We start from the raw sequence: 19,911 nt of genomic DNA, 5'->3' as shown, positions 1-19,911 counted from the left end.
TTTCTGCTTGTATAATGTATAGCTAGACTGGTTTCTTTCAACAACATATGCTTAAATAGACTAAAAACTGTTTTTTTTAATCTGATCTGCTGAAATAGGGGTTCGTCTTATATGCCGTCAAATACGGTAATAATAATAACACAAGTAAACAAAGACAGACAGATGCAAGTCTACACTTGAATGATTACAACAAAAATTACATTATTCAAAACCAACTAATTACTGTTTGAATTGGAGTAAGGAAAAAGGAGGGTTATATTTGAGACTGACTTAATGCTAGACCACTTGGTACATTTTGGGTAGGTATCCATATTCAACCCCCCCCACCACCACCATTTACAGCAGATTTCCCAATTATGGAGATGACATATCCCTAAAATCATGTGAAAGTGGGAGGGCAAAACTGATTTCCTTGCCCTTGTTTCATTGAAGTGAGTGTGCCTTCAATCTCAGGTCTTCTGTGTCAATTATGAGATTAAGTGTTTTATGTATTTTGTCCTATGAGAGAGGTTGATCATTTGATTTGACCACTGGGTGCTTCTTTGATTAATGGCAGCTAGGGGTAAGTAATGTCAATGAGGACTTGTGAGGGGATTCAGACATTCTGTTTTGTGTCAGCCGTAATTCCCAGGGCAGTGGGCAAGATGTAGGGATGACCCGTTATCCAGGAGGTGCCAAGATAAGAGGGAGGGAAGAGGGTGGAGGGGAGTGGAGTATGATAGGGATGGAATGGATGGGAGTGGTTTTTATGCCTTTGTTTTTTGGCTACCTCCCTTATAAGGGGGAAAAAGCCTGTGGTATATATATAATTCCAGCTTTAGTGTTTTGTCTGTAGATGTAGTGCAGTGATTATCATTTAAGTTATCTGTGACAGGGCTGGCAAAGACATTATGGGAAATGTTGTAGATGTACTGCACAAGATAGGGGAAGTCTATTGGTGGACAATAGTTTATATGTGAATAATAAAGCATGTGTGAGGATAAGCAATGGAGAGTAAGTGTTTTGAGGTGAAGGTGAGGTTGCATGAGGATTGTGTGGTGTCACCATGTTTGTTCTGTGTGGAATGATGGGGATGATGAGGGAGGTACATGCAAGGGTGCTAAATGTAGGTTTGAAGATGATGAAAATGGAGGGAAGTGGGAGATGAGCCAGTTCTTGTTTGCCAGACAACAATATGTTTGTAGCCAAGTCAGAGAATAGACTAAAGCAGTTAGTGTCAGAATTTGTGATGGTATGAGAAAGTGGGAAACTGAAAGTGTGGACAAATTGTAATGAAATGTACAAGGGGTGAGAGTGGCAATATGATGGAGGTGAATTTAAAGAGTGAGTGGCTGGAGGAAGTGAAGAACTTTAAATATTTGGGGTAACATGTAGCATGGAATGGAGGAGTGAATGTGGTGAATTACAGAGTAAGGGGAAGCAAATAAATAACTGGGAGGAATGACAACTCTCATGAGAAATATATATTTGAGGATGAACACCCTCTTAAGGGGGTTAACTCATTTTGGTGAAAAATATTCGATTTTGTCAAACTTCGTGTGTGGACTGGTGTGGTGTCCCTGAACACCACGGGACTGGTTTCCAGACGTATAACGCCACCCTTTTCAGGTAATGGCGGGTTTAAAGGGCCAGAGATTTAAAGATCCGCCCGTCAGCCACGCCCCTTTCTTTGCTATGGTTTGTTTTCCTTGTATTTTGTTGTTTTTGAGAATTTTATACTCTGATATTGTTGTACGATAGGTTAGGCAGCAGTCACCACATTCAGTGCGATGGAAAAAGGGTTCAGCGTATGCGTGTGTAATTTCTCCACGTGCTATCCTGTTTTATACATTTCTTGTTTATAAATTCACTACTCCATAAAAAAATATGTCAGATGTGATAGTTGCCGAAGTATTTTGCTCCATTCTGAACCTGAGAAGTGCAAGAATACTCACCTTAGCAAAGGGATTGTAATGCATGTGTACCATTCATTATGTGAAGGATATGGAAGGTTAGGATTGTCACGATTCTCAGCTGGCATGGGTACAAAAGAAATGTAATGAACATCTGCTGCTTACTTCCCAGAAATGGTCAAAGGATTATGTAAGTAGATATGTGCATTTGATACTCTTTGGAGGCACTTTTATGGAGTAGTGAATATATAAACATAAAAATGCTATTTTCTCAAAACTAGTTTTTTTGCACAAAAGTAACTATAACTTGTGTGTAAATAAGCAATTTTGATCATTCTTGTTGGAAAATGATTGTGATACTTATATCTAACAAAACTAGTAAATTCATTCTTAACCTACTTGATATATATATTTGACAATTTTTTAAAGTTGATTTTTTTTTTTTTTTTTTTATAATTTGCTGTAAGGCTGACTTTCTTTTTCACTTATAATTACGAGTATACTAATTTAGGTACATCTGGATGTCTACATACTGTACACCAAAGGAAATCATTATTCTCCTCATACTTTTGGAAAAATAAACGTTATTTAAAAAATAACTCAAAATTGCAAGTAAATCGTCTGTTGTGTAAACATTTCTTAATGGATTTCAATGAAATTTCTGTCACAGATGCATCCCATTTCCCTGCACATTGTGTTAAATTTCCATTGTCTTACATAAAAAAATAAGGTTGGGAGGACCAGAAATGCATAATCCGATCGAGCGAATCACCGAAATGATAGTTAACCCCCTTAAATTGAACAGCTCACTAGTGCCCATCCTCCCTCATCTTTTACAAGTTGGCAACATCAAAACAAACACAGGCCCTTACACATTCCCCAAATGTACAAGACCTGTTGCATATTCACACACTTTTTTAATGCAACAACTGCCACTCTTGGATCCATTCAGAATATACTACATTTACCAATACAAAACAATACACAACAAACTGGACCAGCTGCCCGCCCACACCTAAACCCTCAACCAAAACCACACATATATAAAATGCTATTCAAACATGCAAATATAAATGAAATAAAAAACAACCACATACCCTTGGTGCAGTTCCTGCACAAACACTCTATACAAATATGGAAAATACAAGAGAAAAAACTCAACCACAAATTACACTTCCAACCTTTACAGACCACTACAATCAGAGAAGACAAGACACAACACAAAAGTGGCCATTCAACACTTACACATGAAAGCATCATTCTCCTATGTAACAATAGATACTACACAATCACTCAAAGGTACAACAGCAGAAATAATTACAATACAAACACAAAGGAAAACAACACATATCCTAAACATCTAAATACAGCTCTTCTTCAACTACTCATGGAGTATACCGTGCAGTGGCCTGAATGCACACCACCCCATATGGCTAAACACAATCAAATGACCAAAGAGAGATCTTGACCAGCTCCCCAACCTGAATGTACAAACTCCATTGAACTCCTTCTAAAGCAAGTTCCCCAATGCAGCAAACAAATAACTTCCATAGCAATTTCAATATGTTCATCCTAACTCCCATCCACAAGCAACCTGGAAAACCACTAATAACTTCCCCTCTGACCTTTTTTCAATGGGTATTCACCAATGAAGGACCAAGGAGGAAGGGATAACAAGAGAAGTTGTACACAGTTGAAAACAGAAGTATGAGAATTACCTGAGAACTTGGATGTGAGACAGGGGATGGGATTTACTACTGGATATTCAAAGAAAGCAGAGAACAAATACTGGGGAAAATACATTAACTTGTTGTATGTCTTTTAGAAGACAGAATAGTGAGTAAATATTAGAAAAAGATAAATGTGGTTCCAATTTATATGGGAAGAAGCAAGGAGGAACCTTTGAATTCTAGATGGAATACCTGAAGGACATACATTTTTTCTGCATGCAATTTTGTCATTTAATTGCTATTCTTTTTTTTTTTTTTTTTTTTTTTTACATCCAAATTGAAAATAAGTAATCATGGTCCCAAATAAGAGTGAATATCATAACAAACCTAAAGAGAAAAATGTGAAAACAACAATTAAACTGAACAAAAGGAGTTAAATTTCTATGAAAAGGTCACACATGAAATAAAAATTGAGAAACATTTGCTAGTGTGGATTAACCAAAAACAATAAGCTGATGACATATCTTATCATTTCTATGTATGTAAATAATGTGAATATCACTATACAGGTTTATATGTATGATTTCTACTTAAATGTTTTATAATGGGTAATTTTTTGGGGTCTGGAAGGGATTAATCCAATTTATATTAGTTAATTTGAAAAAATAAATAATAACATCAATACAATAATCATACATATAAATACCAAGGGCTTTTTCCCCCTTACAAGGGAGGTAGCCAAAGTCAAATGAATAATTCCACTCCCACCTATTTGATCCCTGTATACTCCATTTACATTCACCACCCCTCCCTTCCTCCCTCCCTCCCTTCTCAGCTCCTACTGGATGATGGATCAGAAGCAATGCAGCAAGGCACAGCATATCCACAGCAAGGCCACTTCATTTAACCAGTGACCACCCTCTCTGTCCCCTCATGCAGAAAAAGAGTTGGGTTGCATCAAAATATCATTCACACATACTTCCTCACCCCCCATCCCCTACCCACTCCCTTCCATGCATCACAGCATCATCCATATACAACTATTCTCCATTCACCCCTACCTTCCATTTTCTCCCTTCCTCAACAGACATTCCCCTCTTTCCCAATGCTCCTTTGACCCTGTCCATCCATCTCATCCTTGGTCACCCTCTTATGTTCACTCCCTCCACCTCTGCCTTCCACACCTCTTTTACCAATCTTTCTTCATTCATTCTTTCCATGTGTCCAAACCATCTCAATACTCTTTCATCAACCCTATCTCCCAACTCCCTTTCCACCCCCACTTTCCTCCTCATCTCCTTATTTTTCACTATCTTGCTTAGTAACCCCTACCATACTTCTCATCTCAACCACATTTAAACTCTTCCTCTTATGTTCCATGTTTCTGGCCCATAAAGTGCTGTCAGCACTATCACCCCTTCATTCAATCTCCTCTTAGTAACCATTCCCAAATGCCTATTTCTCATTACACTTTTTAATCCCCCAAGGCATTTATTTGCTTCTCTCAATCTACATTCTACCTCCACTCCACTCCACCCTTTCCTGCCACATTCCCCCCAAGTATCTAAAGCTATCCACTTCCTCCAGCATCTCTCCCTTAATACTCACTTCCAATTTGCTGCTATCCTCTCCCCTTGTACATCTCAACACACTTTCTGGTTGGAAAACTCCTTCCAGACCCTCTTATGCCTTTGCTTTTCTTAGAAATATCCCCTCTGGAGTAACAGAGAGTAGGATGCCTTGTCCTATCCCCATCCCTTTTTGTCACCTTTTACATCTCAAGTTGGAACACAAGGTGGCACTATTTTTTTTTCTACCACTGGGTTTGGCAAAAAAGGAACTGCATATTCAGAGGTGGTACAGGACAGTATTAAGAGTGGGGGACAGCATAACAGACAGTCACAGTATAATAAAATAGCATTTCTCTATGAATAGAATATCCTCTCTCACAGACAAAATGATGTGTGGCTCTGTCCCATAGGGGCACCCCACATAGACTCTAGAGTATCAGCTGCATGCTACTGAACAGATTTTAACCTCACAATAACGTGTAGCCAATACCCCTGATGGAGAGGTAATAACAATAAAAATAAATAAATAAATAACGATAATCAAAAATAAATAAACAAATATATAGTCCACTATATAAACAGCCTCCTGGAACTAAGTCTGAATATTGAGAGACCACTGTATGGTGGACACTATACTTCTCTATGGAGATGAATTATGTCACCTGCTTACTGAAAGAAAGTAAACAACAAGGAAATGAAGTACATAAGATGTGTTTGCAATGTTAAAGAAGTTGACAGGATACTACATGGGTAAAAAAAAAAAAAAAAAAAAAAAAAAAACCTGATTCAGACTATTCTAAACAGTGTATGAGGCATAAGTGATCAGAATATAAAAGCTGAAAAGAAAATGAAACGGTAAAAACAGGATTAGAAATAAAAAGAATACTCAATGGAGGGTCCAAAGATGGAGACAAAGTTAACTGGGATGGAAGGAAGAGGAGGTAATGAGAGAGAAGGAGAAATGGGCACTGGAAGAAAAATAACAATGACACCATGGAGATCTTAGAATGGGAGTTGCAGAAAAGGAGAAGGAGATAAGGAAAGAGTGTCCAAGTTTAGTTTCTTAACATATGAAAAATATGGAAATAAGCCCTCCCTTTTATTCTAGGAGCTAGACAGCCAAGTAAGGCAGACTGGAAACTCCCCATTCATTAAGGTGACATATATTCTGGTACATATTCCTAAACAGGCACATATACAACACATGTAATACATACATGTACAATAACTATTTACTGGGATGAAGTGACTTGCCTATGTGAGTGGATTGGTAACCACCTAACTGGGTGAGGAGTGAAAACTGATGCAGATACACACAAAAATAATAAACACACACACATACACACAGAATTGCACACAAAATCTAATATGCATACATATAGATTTAATGTGGATTTGAGCATACTTCCCAAGGTTTCACTACACTAATGTTCTGCCAACTCAAGCATGAAATAGGTGTTACAAAAAGAAGTATATGGCTAAAAGAATGAAAAATGTAAAAAATGGCAAAATAGGGTTAGAGCATCTAAATCAAATAAAGGAAAGAAATATAGGAACGGACTCTACATATAACACTAAACAGTGCTTATATACCATTCAAATAATTTCTAATACTTTGTACTATAATCATGTTATGACACCATACAAATGCAACGGATATGATGTACAGTACTGCTGTAGTATCTATCATACAAAAGTCAACAGAGAAGAGACTCTTTATGAACATCATACTACAACCCAGAAATACTGGAAAAATTAAAACATTACAGCCAATCAAGCACTTTGTATGTACTCATGGCTTTATAAAGAACTCTTACCGCACTGAAGTCACTTGGCATCTGTGGCATTCTGACACCTGGCCGGGGACCACCTGGATATCTCGGAGAAAGGCCGAAGGGCTGTGAAAATAAAAAAGATTGTGGTTCAGTACATTAAAACCTGTAAATATGCACAAAAGTACAGTAATGTAGTGTAAATCTCTCATGTTTCAAAAATTGAGCTAAAATTCCAAAATATTTGAAAGGATTTCAAAATATAGTACTGTATAACTAAGGTTTGAAATGTCATTTCTACTGTGTACTGTATTTGAAAACAATATTAATTTCAATAATGTTTTCTTCTTGTTTCATTGCAAACATGCAACCCTACAATGGATGATAACAGTGTTCAGGCCTTCCCATACATCTCTCTGGAAAGAAACCCTGGAATACTCTGCAATGTATTTTTCTGGGTCACTACCTATGTTACTCTTTTCTAGTAGCCAGGAATGGAAAATAAACTTCTATACAAAGAAATGTAATAACTTAGAAATGGGTCAAAAGTAAAAACATGGACTGATACAAAGATACAGAACAAAATGGGAGATGAATATCAAAGGCAAAGGAAGAAAAGAACTTAAAGAGATTCTAATCAGGGATGATTTGTTGCCAAAGTCATATACGGAAAGTAACACAATACTTGTAATTGTTGAAGGAGTAGCATTACATTATATGGATGAGGACATGAAGGAAAAAATAAAATGAATAAAAATAGTAATAAATAGAATAAAACAAAATAAAAAGGAAAAGGAAAAAAGAATGCAAAGAAAAAGAAAAATCTACAGACCTTAAGAAGGATAAAAGCAAAACAGAGAATACAAAGGGCAGCAATCCAGATGATCCCAAATCTGAATAGTAATAGATATGACGAAAGATTGAGAGAACAATAACTTCCCACATTTTGGAGAGTAGAGATGATTATAATAATGATATTTAGATCAGAAAAGGGTATAGAAATAATAGACAGAAGACCTGCTGGTATGGAACGAATGATCAGCAAGAGGTCATACTACAAAGTTGAAGAAGCCAGATTGCCTAAAAGATGTTAGGAAGTATAACTTTGCACATAATGTAAATTTGTGGAACAAGTTGAATAAAAATATAATCCAGGCCAACAACTTATATATTAAAGCAAAACTTGATAAGTAGAGGTAAAGAGATGGACTCCATGAGTATAGGTTAACACACACACACACACACACACATGCACCAATCTGTGGAATAGCATAAAAAAGTAAATTGTTATCAGGAATGTAAAGCAAAAATTGGTCATTGGAGAACACGACAGAATCTCAGAGCGTGGCTGCTCTCCTATATATTACAATTAGGTAAATACATACACTTGACAAAGTGGGCCAGAATACACCACAAGGCGAAGGAGACAGTATTGTGGCTATGAATAAGAAGCTACGATTGGTGTGGAGAACTCAAGGCGGTGTTCTAGCAGGTGGGGAGGGGGTAGGCTATGGAGGTGGTCAGGATGGCGAGGTGGTGAAGTAGGAAGAGGCTGTAGAGGTGGTGCGAGAGTGGTGGGCGATGGTGGAGGGGCGAGTAGCGTTAGGGGCTCGAGGGACGAGGTAGGGAGGGAGGCAAGGAGGGAAGGAGGGAGGCTCGCTTCCTCGTCTCCTCGCGTCGCCGCTCAGTATTGCATTTAGAGCTGTGCGAGGCAGATCTGCCCTGTGCCGCCTATTGCCCGCGCGCTTCGCGTTCGTTCGGCCAAGTCGCCCGACTGCGGATTAATCCTTCGACGGCGTACCGTTCCCATTCCATCTTTCAAACTGCGGGAAACGAAGAGCGTGGTGTCGCGCACTGACTTGTACCTTCAGTCACCTACTGAGTGTGCAGTCCTTGGAGGACGGGTGCAGGTCCCTATAAGCAGCCTATTAGCAAAGTGCAGTCTTTCCTGAGCACGTGTGATCCTTTGACCCGTCATCAGCTTCCAATGCGCAGTTTCGAAATTTACAACTAGCGTGTGCAGATACCCATGATATTATCGAGTAAAACTGGGGATCTACTCACACATCGCGTGATTTTTGTGTGCTTGTTTCGACGACTGTGTGTGCGATTCACCATGGTCTTGGGCCATGTATTGGAGTCGTGGTCGACAGCTATTACCCTCCCGGTTGAGAGCTCGGAGTTCATATATGACCGGGTAATGCTGTGACCTTACGCACACTACCCGCCCACGAGTGTTGGAGTCCCGTCTCGCAGCGCTGCGACACTGAAATTATTTCAGTTCTGGGCGGGATTCGAATTCGGATTGCTAAAGTAGCGGTCGCGAACGTTACTACAGTGCCGTCGAGCCGGTGTGTGTGTGTGTCTGTTCATTATCTGTCAAAACTTTCTGCTAATTACCTGTTTTCTCACCTAACTTCAGGAAGATAGCTCTCTCCCGATTTCTGAAATCCCAACTAAAAGGGGGCCGGGCCGTCCCGTAGATTTCTTATCCTTGTTTCCTTCCACCCTTTTGACTTCCCCGACAGACTGGCCACGTGACCGCAATTTCACACATACACACACAATATATATATATATATATATATATATATATATATATATACATATATATATATACACACACACATATAATTATATATATTATATACATATATACACATATAACACACACACACACATATATATGTATAAATGCAACGTAACGAATCACATTTGCGCGGCGGAACTGCTGTGGTATGTGATGGTTAAGTGTGAACAATTCGCTGCTGCGCGCGCCATACCGCCTTCTGCTGAGTAAGTGCTAATTCACACCACCACCCGACACCACTGCGCGGGGTGAAGGGGGTGGGGGTGGCTTCCATCCCCGGACCGACAAAATTGGAATGAAAGTCTAATCAACTGTTGCATTCCCACTCATCCGTCACCTACAGGTGTCGTTGGCATGAGTTTTTTGCTACGTCGGTCTGTTGCGTTTAGACATCCTACGCACTCCGTAGTTCATTTCACCGTGTATATCCGCTCTTTAAAAACGTGCGCCTAACTTTTACGAACAAGTGATCTGACGATTTTGCAAGGATGGGATTGCATTGCGACTGGCACCTGCCGGTGACCAAGTGGTGAACTGTGTGACATGTTGGTGTCAGGCGGTCGTGACACGGTGACGGCCCGTTACCATGCGTGTCGACCCTTCAACGGCCGTCCCCGGCTCCACAAGGTTTGTTATTAGTTGGCACTCTGCACAAGGCCACGTTACTGCAACGCTTCAGTAGTGTGTCTGAACTCGGGGTCCCTAGGAGGCCCATCCTAATGATCCTGTGTTAGCCTTAGTAGCTGCCAGAGATCTCTGCACCGCGACGAACGCGTGTTACCCTTCCCTATGGCGTCCTGTCCAGGCACCTGTAAGGCCCACACCGCCACTCCTACAGGTGCCTTTCTGACATCATTACCCTGGCGACGCGGCGGTGGGGGTTCGGCGCCCGAGGTGCCGCGCGGCGCGTCTGCCTGTGGCAGTGATACTGATGCCAATACGGGTGCCCTTGGTGCAAGGAACCGATAACGAAAGCGACGACGCTCAATGAAACCAGACTGCAACTACTTCGACGACGTCCAACATCCGTTGATTGCGTAAACTCGTGTGTTAAATCGTATCAAGTGTAATACTATTTAAGGTGATCTCGAATTGATTTTACAATTTCTTATGCGAACGTTTATGAAGTGGGATGAGAAAATGTTGTGTTGGTTGAAAAATAAAAGTGGATGGATTAAAATAGGATAAAGTATTGCGTCATGTGTGAATTAAGTCAGTGCTACTAAATATTTGGCGGGATAATCAGTGTCAAACTAGTGGAAACGTCAAATGTGAAGTGGAAGTGTGGTTTCGAATAATCACGATGAATATAAATACATAAATAAGAAATCAGTTCCGTCAAACGCCATGCGACCGAACGAGTGCTTCGACAATGGCATCACCGTTCGGAAAAAAAAAAAAAAAAAAAAAAAAAAAAAACCAGCAGGAAAGTGAAACGCATTCGTGCCCAAGATGACCAAGAATCAAGCCGTCAGGTCTTAATTATCGTTTCTGCTATGAAGAAACACCAAAAGCAATGCGACAGATACACGCGGACCACATAACCAATTAAGATGGCAGCACTAATGAGGGAAGACGTGCTCTAAAGTGTCCCCCTCCAAGACAATGGCCAGGATTGCGGTGAGTAGACAGCCAATTTAACGAGTTCCCAATTAACTCGTGCCATCGAAGAAAGGAAGGGAGGCCATGGTCCTATACATTTGGAGGTGGCAACGTCCTCTCCTGGACAAGGGCGGGAGGCGACGGGCGGGCCTGGGAAAGCCTCCGGGCGAGACAGTGTCCAATGTTCCGGATAGCAACCAACCAACGGAGCGTACGCGGAAAGAAACGATTTTTGAGGTCCAGACTATTGGGTGTCGAGATTTCTTCATAGCATAACCAAATCCTGCCCTTGCATGCAAAACAAGTTAAATCGAGTGGTCTTCAGAGTAAAGATAGTGTGTTTCAAACTTTTCGATTACAGAACCATTTACCTAAAGAATGAATATACTTTGTATAAGGAAACTAATAATAATGATAATAATAATAATGATAATAATAATAATGGTAATTATATTAACAATAACAATAGTAATGGTCTGAGTATTAATATATATATATATATATATATATATATATATAATCAAATACATAATTAACTAATAAATAAAAAATATTGATAATCATCTGTGGTGTGGATACCACACATGCGTCTTAGCTAACTAGGGTGAGGTTAAAAGAGAAAGCGGTGAGATAGTCAAAACTTGATAAACGCTAAGGGAAGGTTTAGGAGGATGAGGAGGGGGGGCATAAACGATGTGGATGACGAATACCAATTTATCAGGTGGTCATTGTTACGCAGATGTCTAGACCTAATCTGAACTTATTATTATTATCATGTTTTTTTTTGTTTTTTGTTTTTTTGTTTTTTGTATTGCGGCTCCGACAACATTTGTATTAAAAAAAAAATTACTCTTCTAGCTGTAAGGGTTGCCGACCACCGACCCAGGAGGGCAGGGAAAAGAGAGAGATAGATGGGAGCACAAACGCATAACGTTGGGACAGAACAAGACACCGCGATGTGTCCGGAAAGCGTGCAACACTATGTGGTGTCTTGTTCAGCGCTACAGTGAATTTTTATTTAATCGAGAAGGTCTGGTTCTGTCCATGTCAGTATATCAGTTAACTATATGCCTCCGGAGTATATTGTGGCGAACTGTCCGCAACTACTTTCGTGCATTGCAGCACAAACAAAATAATACGAAGTCGTGTTTCCACTGTATTCCGGATCGGCGTCAATTGCCAAGATATTACGATGTAACCCCCAAAGTGTTTTGTGGCGAAGTATCAACGCTATTCATTAACCATCCTGCTCTGTTGGTTGACCTGGTTATGTGGAATATAGCGAGGGTCACTGAATTTTATGAAGCGGCGTAGGAGGAATGCATTGTACTGCGGAGGGAGAAATTGTGCGTCTTATACTCGTGGTGTTTGGCGTATTGCCTGGGAAGCGTGAAATCAACGATCGTATGAGCCAACTTAGCTATACGTGGGAGGTGTGTAGGCATGCCCTGCCTACTGGCGTGGGCTGGGTCAATATTTTAGAGGCCAAGAATGCTCCAAAGTACGCCCATCGTGAGTCTCTCACGTAAACAGAAACTCGTTTACGTTTAGTGGCGTCACGCCAGTGGCATGGGTGAGGAGCTGACCGTGTGCCAAAAGAACACTGAGACACAGCAGGTCCTTATGCATGTCCAGACACAATGTGAAGTGGGGAAGGGTGGGATCGTTGGGTGCTCGAGTCGGGAGAGCAAGGGTGTACGGGAACGTGGGATCAAGCCCTGCTGAGGAGTACCTCCAGGGTGGATAAGTGGATGCGTGTGACGGTGGTCATGATTGACTGAGTTTGGGATAACGCGGTAAGCACACCATGATACGATATGGTTGTTGGTTGCAGGCCTCGACTGTCCAGACCTGATAATTATGTTTGACCCTCGATTTGCCTGGGAACAAGCTGAACGTAAAAAAATAATAATAAAATAAATAAATAAATAACATAATACTAATAATATTATTATCTTTACTATTATGAAATAATTAATAAATAAATCAATAAATAAACGAAAATCTGTCTTGGGGTGCGACTTACATAAAATATGTTTATAGAATGAAAGAAATGTATGATTTTTTTTAGTTCCCGTTTTCTCCTTCATGTTTACACCTTTAAGTGCTTCTCGCACTACCTGCCGATGTTCTTTTCCCCCGTGTCCCTCTAGTTCTTCTTATTACATCCGCCAACCTGGCCCTTTTCATTCTAGCGACGTGTCCAAACCATTCTAAAGATGTGCTCACTGTCTCGTTCTTTTCATATCTACTTCGATCCACTCTCCTTACACCATACACATTCCTCGAACACTCCACTCCCACCACCTTTATCATATTAGTCATCAGAAGTACTTTATTTACAAAAAAAAAAAAAAACTCCCAAAAAGCCCTACATTTGCTTCAACTTCCATTCCTCTCCTTTTTATCTCTTCTTCGAAGGTTTCAGTTTCCTTTGTATATCAGTTAGTAACCCCAATTTCTTCCATCCGGTGCTTTAGATTGCAAATTCTCACGAATCTGTGAACCATTAGTTTATCTACACTAACACATTTTTGCTCAATTTCCCCTTCCTCCTCAGCCTGTTCTTGTCATTCATTCCATTTTTTCTCCTCTCATATATTCTTGCAAGACTACTGCCACTTCCCTCACCTTACCATCGACATTTATCGACCATAAATAATATATAAATCCTCCTCCAACTTTCCTAAACACTCTTCCCCTTCAATATTTCATATCCTCCCCCAATTTACAATAAACAACCACGAAGACAATACACATACTTTCCACAGCTCAACCTCCATCTTGCACTATCCTGTCTCCTTCCTTTCCATATTCTCTTCCAGCAGTTTCCATCATTCTCACATTCCCTCTACCATAAGTCTTCTCCAGGCCCACCGTGGTCACAGACAATTCCATCCATATTCTTTTATGATATATATTTGGTTCATTGTAAACCCCTGGTGCACACAGCCTCGCCACTCACTAAAAAACCACCTACTCCCTCCACTTCCCTATGTGGTTTTCCTCTCACATTTCTTGCCATAATGAATAAGCTTTCCTCTGTAGTGCTTGTGCTCTCCATGTTCCGTTCCCCTTGACAATCGAACATGACAAGAGATCTCGAGACTTCTGGAACTCGCATTTTACAAAGCATTTTTTCCACCAAATTCTAATCCTTTTACCTTCCATGATTTATATATATATATATATATATATATATATATATATATATATATATATATACTTTAATTTTTCAATGTCACCCTTTGCCCATTCTTTCTCCAAATATGTTGAGATTGAGGGGAAAAATATACATATACAGTGTGTGTATATATATATATATATCTATATCTATATATATATATATATACTTTAATTTTTCAATGTCACCCTTTGCCCATTCTTTCTCCAAATATGTTGAGATTGAGGGGAAAAATATACATATACTGTACAGTGTGTATATATATATATATATATATATATATATATATATATATATATATATATATAAGATATATATAAACAAATATATATATCCCGTAAGTGGAAAAAAGGCGTGACCGGCCACGATGTCTTAACTCCCTCCTATTACGCAAATCGGAATAAAATTAATTTTTCTCAGGTTTCTAGTATTCGCTTATTCACTGTCCCGCGCGCCGCCACTCCCTACTCCCTTCCTCCCGATCCGCTTATCTCCGCCCCTTTTTTCTTATTCCACTCCACAGTTTCCGTCTCTTTGCTTATCCTTTTGAACGCCACTGAACTATCTTCTCACCTTTCGGTTTCCCCAAACTCCTCACTTTCTACCTGCCCTACTACTTTAGAATAATATATTTTACCACTCACATTTTCTAATATATATATATAAGATATATATACATATATATATATGCATATATACATATATGCATAATATCCACAAGAGAAGGGAAACTTGTAGAGAGTAAACACTTTCGTATATTACATCTTCAGACTCAGTCTGAAGATATAATATACGAAAGTACTTACAAGTTTTCCTTTCTCCTGTGGTTATTTTGCATTTTTGTATTACGGTGATGTGATCGCTTGCATATATATATATATATATATATATATATATATATATATATATATATCCGTTATCTTTATACCACATCCACTGAGGAGACCATCTACTTTTTCTTAATAATAATAAAAAAAAAAAAAAAAAAAGTCCACCATTAGCGCCAAAGAATGTACCGTTTTCATCGCACTTCCTACCATCTCGCTACTTACCCGTCGAGAAACTTTCCTGCTCAACCACACCTTTCCACCAGTTTTCCCATTCCACATGTATTAGTAATCCCCTCTCCATTCGCCAATCCATCCGTGTGAACATCTACCACAAATATGTGAACACTTCATTTCCTTCATCCGTCTGAACATCTACTATATAAGCACTTATTACATCTTAATCCATGTCTGAATATCTATCTCGGGTATCTGAAAACTTAATTTCATTCTTCCGTCTGAACATCTACCAACTGTCTGAACAACTGTTACATCTGAATCCATGTCTGAAAATCTATCCCAACTATGTGAACACTTTAATCTCCATCTCGTTACTTTTCAGTTCAATTCTTAGGCACCAACGCCATTTTCCCCTATTTGTAACCCTGCTTTATATTTCATTCTCATCTTCTTCCTCAAACGAGCATTCATAATTTTTTATTTACTAATCTTTGCAGCAAGTCTCTACTGTCATCACATACACCTCATTCCATATTTCCATCTCACTCTGCTTTGATCGCTTCTTATGCCTTTCCATATTTTACAATGCTGAACAACTACGGAGACATTACACACCCACCTCAGTCTCAACTTCACATTGAATAGTTCGTTTTCTTTACCTTTTCACTCTCCCAAATCACAATACTCATACTCTATACACACACAAACACAATTTCTATCCGCTTTTAATAACTTCCTCCAGGTTGACGAAGATCCAGTGACACTTTTCATTTCCAAGTGGTGACCTTATGGACACTACCTCTGTGGGTGTCACACCCCTTCGGTTGCCAATGGATGTATGTGTATAAACAACCTACTCATACATACCCTATACATTCATACATACCATACTCTTTCAAAATATCCATTGTTCTCCTCCAAAGTCTGAATTCTCCCTTCTTCTTTATATCACTATTATTCAATACTCTACTTGGAATGTTTACCTGTCATATATATAATGTCTCTTATCTCCCCGCCCTTTGGAAAAAAAAAGGGAGAGCTATATGTATTTTTTCCTCCGATTGAGTTTTCTTCCTTCAGGGGAACTTGTTCTCAGTGGTCACTCATCCATGCTTCGTGATTATCTGCAGTCATTCACCCATATATTCCCCCATTATCCCCCTAATACTTCTTCACTGACCTCCCCCTTCCCCCCGTATTCAGGAATATACGAAGGTATGGAAACGCACACAAGTTTTCCTCCATTACGAGTTGCTAACTGGCGAGGTGAAGGGTCCATTCCCTTGCCAACCCAAAACTAATTCCGTTGCGTGCCCTTCTACATATTAACAAAGCGCCGTGGAGATTGGTTCTGGACTCACTTTCCCTTACCTCCACTCCCGAGAAAGTATATTGTACGCCTGTCTATATACAAAACACACACACACACACACACAAATGAGATGAGGCTACTCCCACACCTATATGCCCAAAATGAAATTCCACTATTTGAGCTGTAAGTAATCCTGATGCGGCGGGGTGAGTCCATTCCTCTAGGAGTCTTGAGTACTATACTCATAATCGTGGAGATAATGTCAGAGAGTGTGACTAAGAGTGTGTGTGTGTGTGTGTGTGTGTGTGTGTAAATTACCACAAAAGAACAGAAACTGAAAGCGAGTAAGTACTTTTGTGCATCGCATCTGATGGTGCAATAAACTTAATTCCGCATGTTTTTATTGCACACGCACACACACACAAACACGCGGGCACTGACAAAACATGATAGCTAGCCCTGAAACCAATAAAACATGTGATCTGTAACTTTCTCAGTCCTGCTGAAGCACACCTAAAATACCTTCCCCTTTGACCCCCTGAAGGAGCCCGCCCACCTTCCCATTACCGGCGAGTTGCTTTACCCTAAAACCCAAATATGGTGATGGATCGGATTAATCCCCCTGAAATATAGGGTTCAATTGTGCCTAAATAACTGGTCATACTCTGGGTTAGAGAGTTCGAATCCCGAACGTTCCTGCTGCCCCACCCCCGCCCATCCAAATGCAATTCCGTTCGGTTGTGCAATACTGATGCAGCGAGGATGTTGGTTCGGGCCTATCTCACCCGTAGGAACCTTTGGTACTATTTTTTGTAATCGTGGAAACGGTACCACCCGAGAGATAAAGAGAGAGAGAGAGAGATAGAGAGAGAGAGAGAGAGGACTGTGTGTGTGTGTGTGTGTGTGTGTGTGTGTGTGTGTGTGTGTGTGTGTGTGTGCACGCGCGTGGTGATGAGCTAGACCAGATGAAGCGAACAAAATGATCACAGAAAAATGAAGAGGACGAGTGAAGAATACGAGCACGAGTATGATTACTTTTTCAACTTTTAAGTTTGTACGAGTATGATCACGTACTAGTTTACTCCGAGTGGCGCGGAAAATGACCCCGTCATTTCTGATCGTTTATGAACTCGTCTAGTATGACGGGCGTGGAAAGTGGCCCTTTCCTTCCTTCCTTTCCGTCCTCTCTCATACTGGGGCTTGGAGAACGAATTTTGATCGATAGGTCAGCGATACTTTTTATGGGGAAAAAACGCGCTAAGCCTCAAAACAATGCACATCAAACACTCACACTCACACACACACACACACGCACACACACATTTACAGAATCATGAAAGGCATGGAAGTCCTTGACAGAGAAGACCTATTACAGTGGAATAAAAGAAAAACAAGGGGTCATGAAAAGAAACTCAAAGAGGATAGTTATAGAAGAGATATGAAAAAAAGCATTTTCCACACAGAGTGGTGGATGTTTGGAACAAATTGGACGAAACAATAGAAAATGCAAACACCATACAAGAATTTAAGAACAAACAAGATATTGCGAGATGCAAAGACGGGTCACTACGAGCATAGCCCCCCTTCCCGTATAATACTAGGTAAATATACGAGCGCCCGCGCATACACACACGCACACACACACACGTAGTTCTTGAATTTATTCAGGAAGGAGCAAAAAAGCAGAATAGGAAAATCAAAATGTGTACAGCTCTAACGTATTTTGAAGAAATCAGGGGGAATTCAACGATACAAAAGAAAAAATATATCTTACTGAAAATTACGAGTATATAACAAGGGTGGGGAAAGTACGTACCAAGTATAAGCGAGAGAAAAAACGGTTTAACAAAAGACACACAATGTCAAAACAAGAGAGATAAAGCACGGAAGGGGATGAAAAAACAAGGAAGACAAAAGAAGAAGGCGTAAAAACAAAAGAATCATGAGAGAAAAGAAAAACATTTGAAAAGGATGTATAAATGTGAAGCTAAACCTAAGTTATTTTACAGATTTGTGAATTCTATGCTCAAGCACAGAGTAGGAATATCCAATACGAATGCAGGGTGGTTGATTCGTTTTAACGTCGCGAACTCCCCCTATCAGAAGCTAGGACGGTGCCCTTAACAGAGGATTCTGTAGCGTGGAATTTAATGTATCATGTCCTTGGTCCATCTCGCTCGCGGCAGGGTACGAACTACCGTCACCTCGACTTCCGCCGCAAGTAGCGACGCTCTAACTCACTCGGCAGGCGAGTATCTTCAGAGTGTTACATGACAATAAAATAGAATAATAATAACGAATAAAAATTGACAATCGGTATTCATCGTGAATGAGGATTTCGGGGGAGGAAAGTGTGTCTCCAGAAAATCATACATATAAATAGATTAACGGGAAAGATATTGCTAATGAACGTGTGTTATTTCATCATATGGATAAGGATGATAACGAAAATGAAAACCCGACCCGTCCCTGATTGGGATATGAAGCAGTACTGTCAATACACAGTAAGAAAAATGCGCGGGAGAATATACAAAAAGGACGTAAACTAGAATGTTGTTGCTCTTGGGCGGTCCTTGGTTGAAGGGTTGGGATACTGGATGGCCCTGGAAGGATCCCCAGCCAGTCTGGTAGGACATACGAGAGACGGGAAAAAATGGGACAATCCACACTGTAGGGTCAACGAGAAAGAGGTGACATTGGGATGATATTTACAAAGAAATAATGAAAATAATAATAATAATAATAATAATAATAATAATAATAATAATTATAATAATAAAATAAAAATGAAAAAATCCGTTAGCATGGGACGAAAGAACAAGAGGTCATGGAAAAAATAAAAATAAATAAAAATAAAATAATAATAATAAAAATAAATATGATAATAATAATAATATCAATAATAAATAAGGGTTGCCTGAAGACGCAAGAAATCAGAGCTTTCCACACAGATGCGTCAACTAGTGGAACAAATTAAAAGGGACAATCCCGTCGCTCGCCATAAATGAAATTGAGAGGCAAAACTTGATAAGTGGTGGGCCCCATGGGCATATTTCCAACCCGTACACTACAATAAAATAAACACGCACACACACATAATACAGTCTTTTCCCTTCCGTAGGGGTAGCCTTTACTACCAATAATTACGGGGGCAGTTGTCGCACTCAGATTTAAGTGCATGCCAGGGATCGTCCTCCTGCAACACCTCCGGTCTTTTGTCAAGCACGCAACGGAATGACTAGCGTTTCAAACTATTGTATTTGCATAGTTAGTGCACGGAATTCGTGAAATAATAATAATAATAATAATAA

General features: G+C 39.8%; 1 protein-coding gene across 18 annotated transcripts in view; it reads right to left on the bottom strand.

The window, feature by feature from the left end:
• Window positions 1-19,911, bottom strand: part of Ssdp (Sequence-specific single-stranded DNA-binding protein) — a 575,744-nt gene that overhangs the window by 126,920 nt on the left and 428,913 nt on the right. For all 18 annotated transcript variants that reach the window (XM_076205593.1, XM_076205599.1, XM_076205606.1 and 15 more), the window contains one exon: window positions 6,951-7,031. In XM_076205593.1, the coding sequence (XP_076061708.1) occupies window positions 6,951-7,031 (81 nt within the window). The remainder of the gene's footprint in view (window positions 1-6,950; window positions 7,032-19,911) is intronic.

This window comes from Oratosquilla oratoria, chromosome 22 (genome assembly GCF_046742065.1).
Source record: "Oratosquilla oratoria isolate Oo_2021 chromosome 22, ASM4674206v1, whole genome shotgun sequence".
Taxonomy (NCBI): Eukaryota; Metazoa; Arthropoda; class Malacostraca; order Stomatopoda; family Squillidae; genus Oratosquilla; species Oratosquilla oratoria.
Note: the sequence above shows the minus strand (reverse complement) of the source record. Positions and strands in the feature narration are given on the sequence as shown.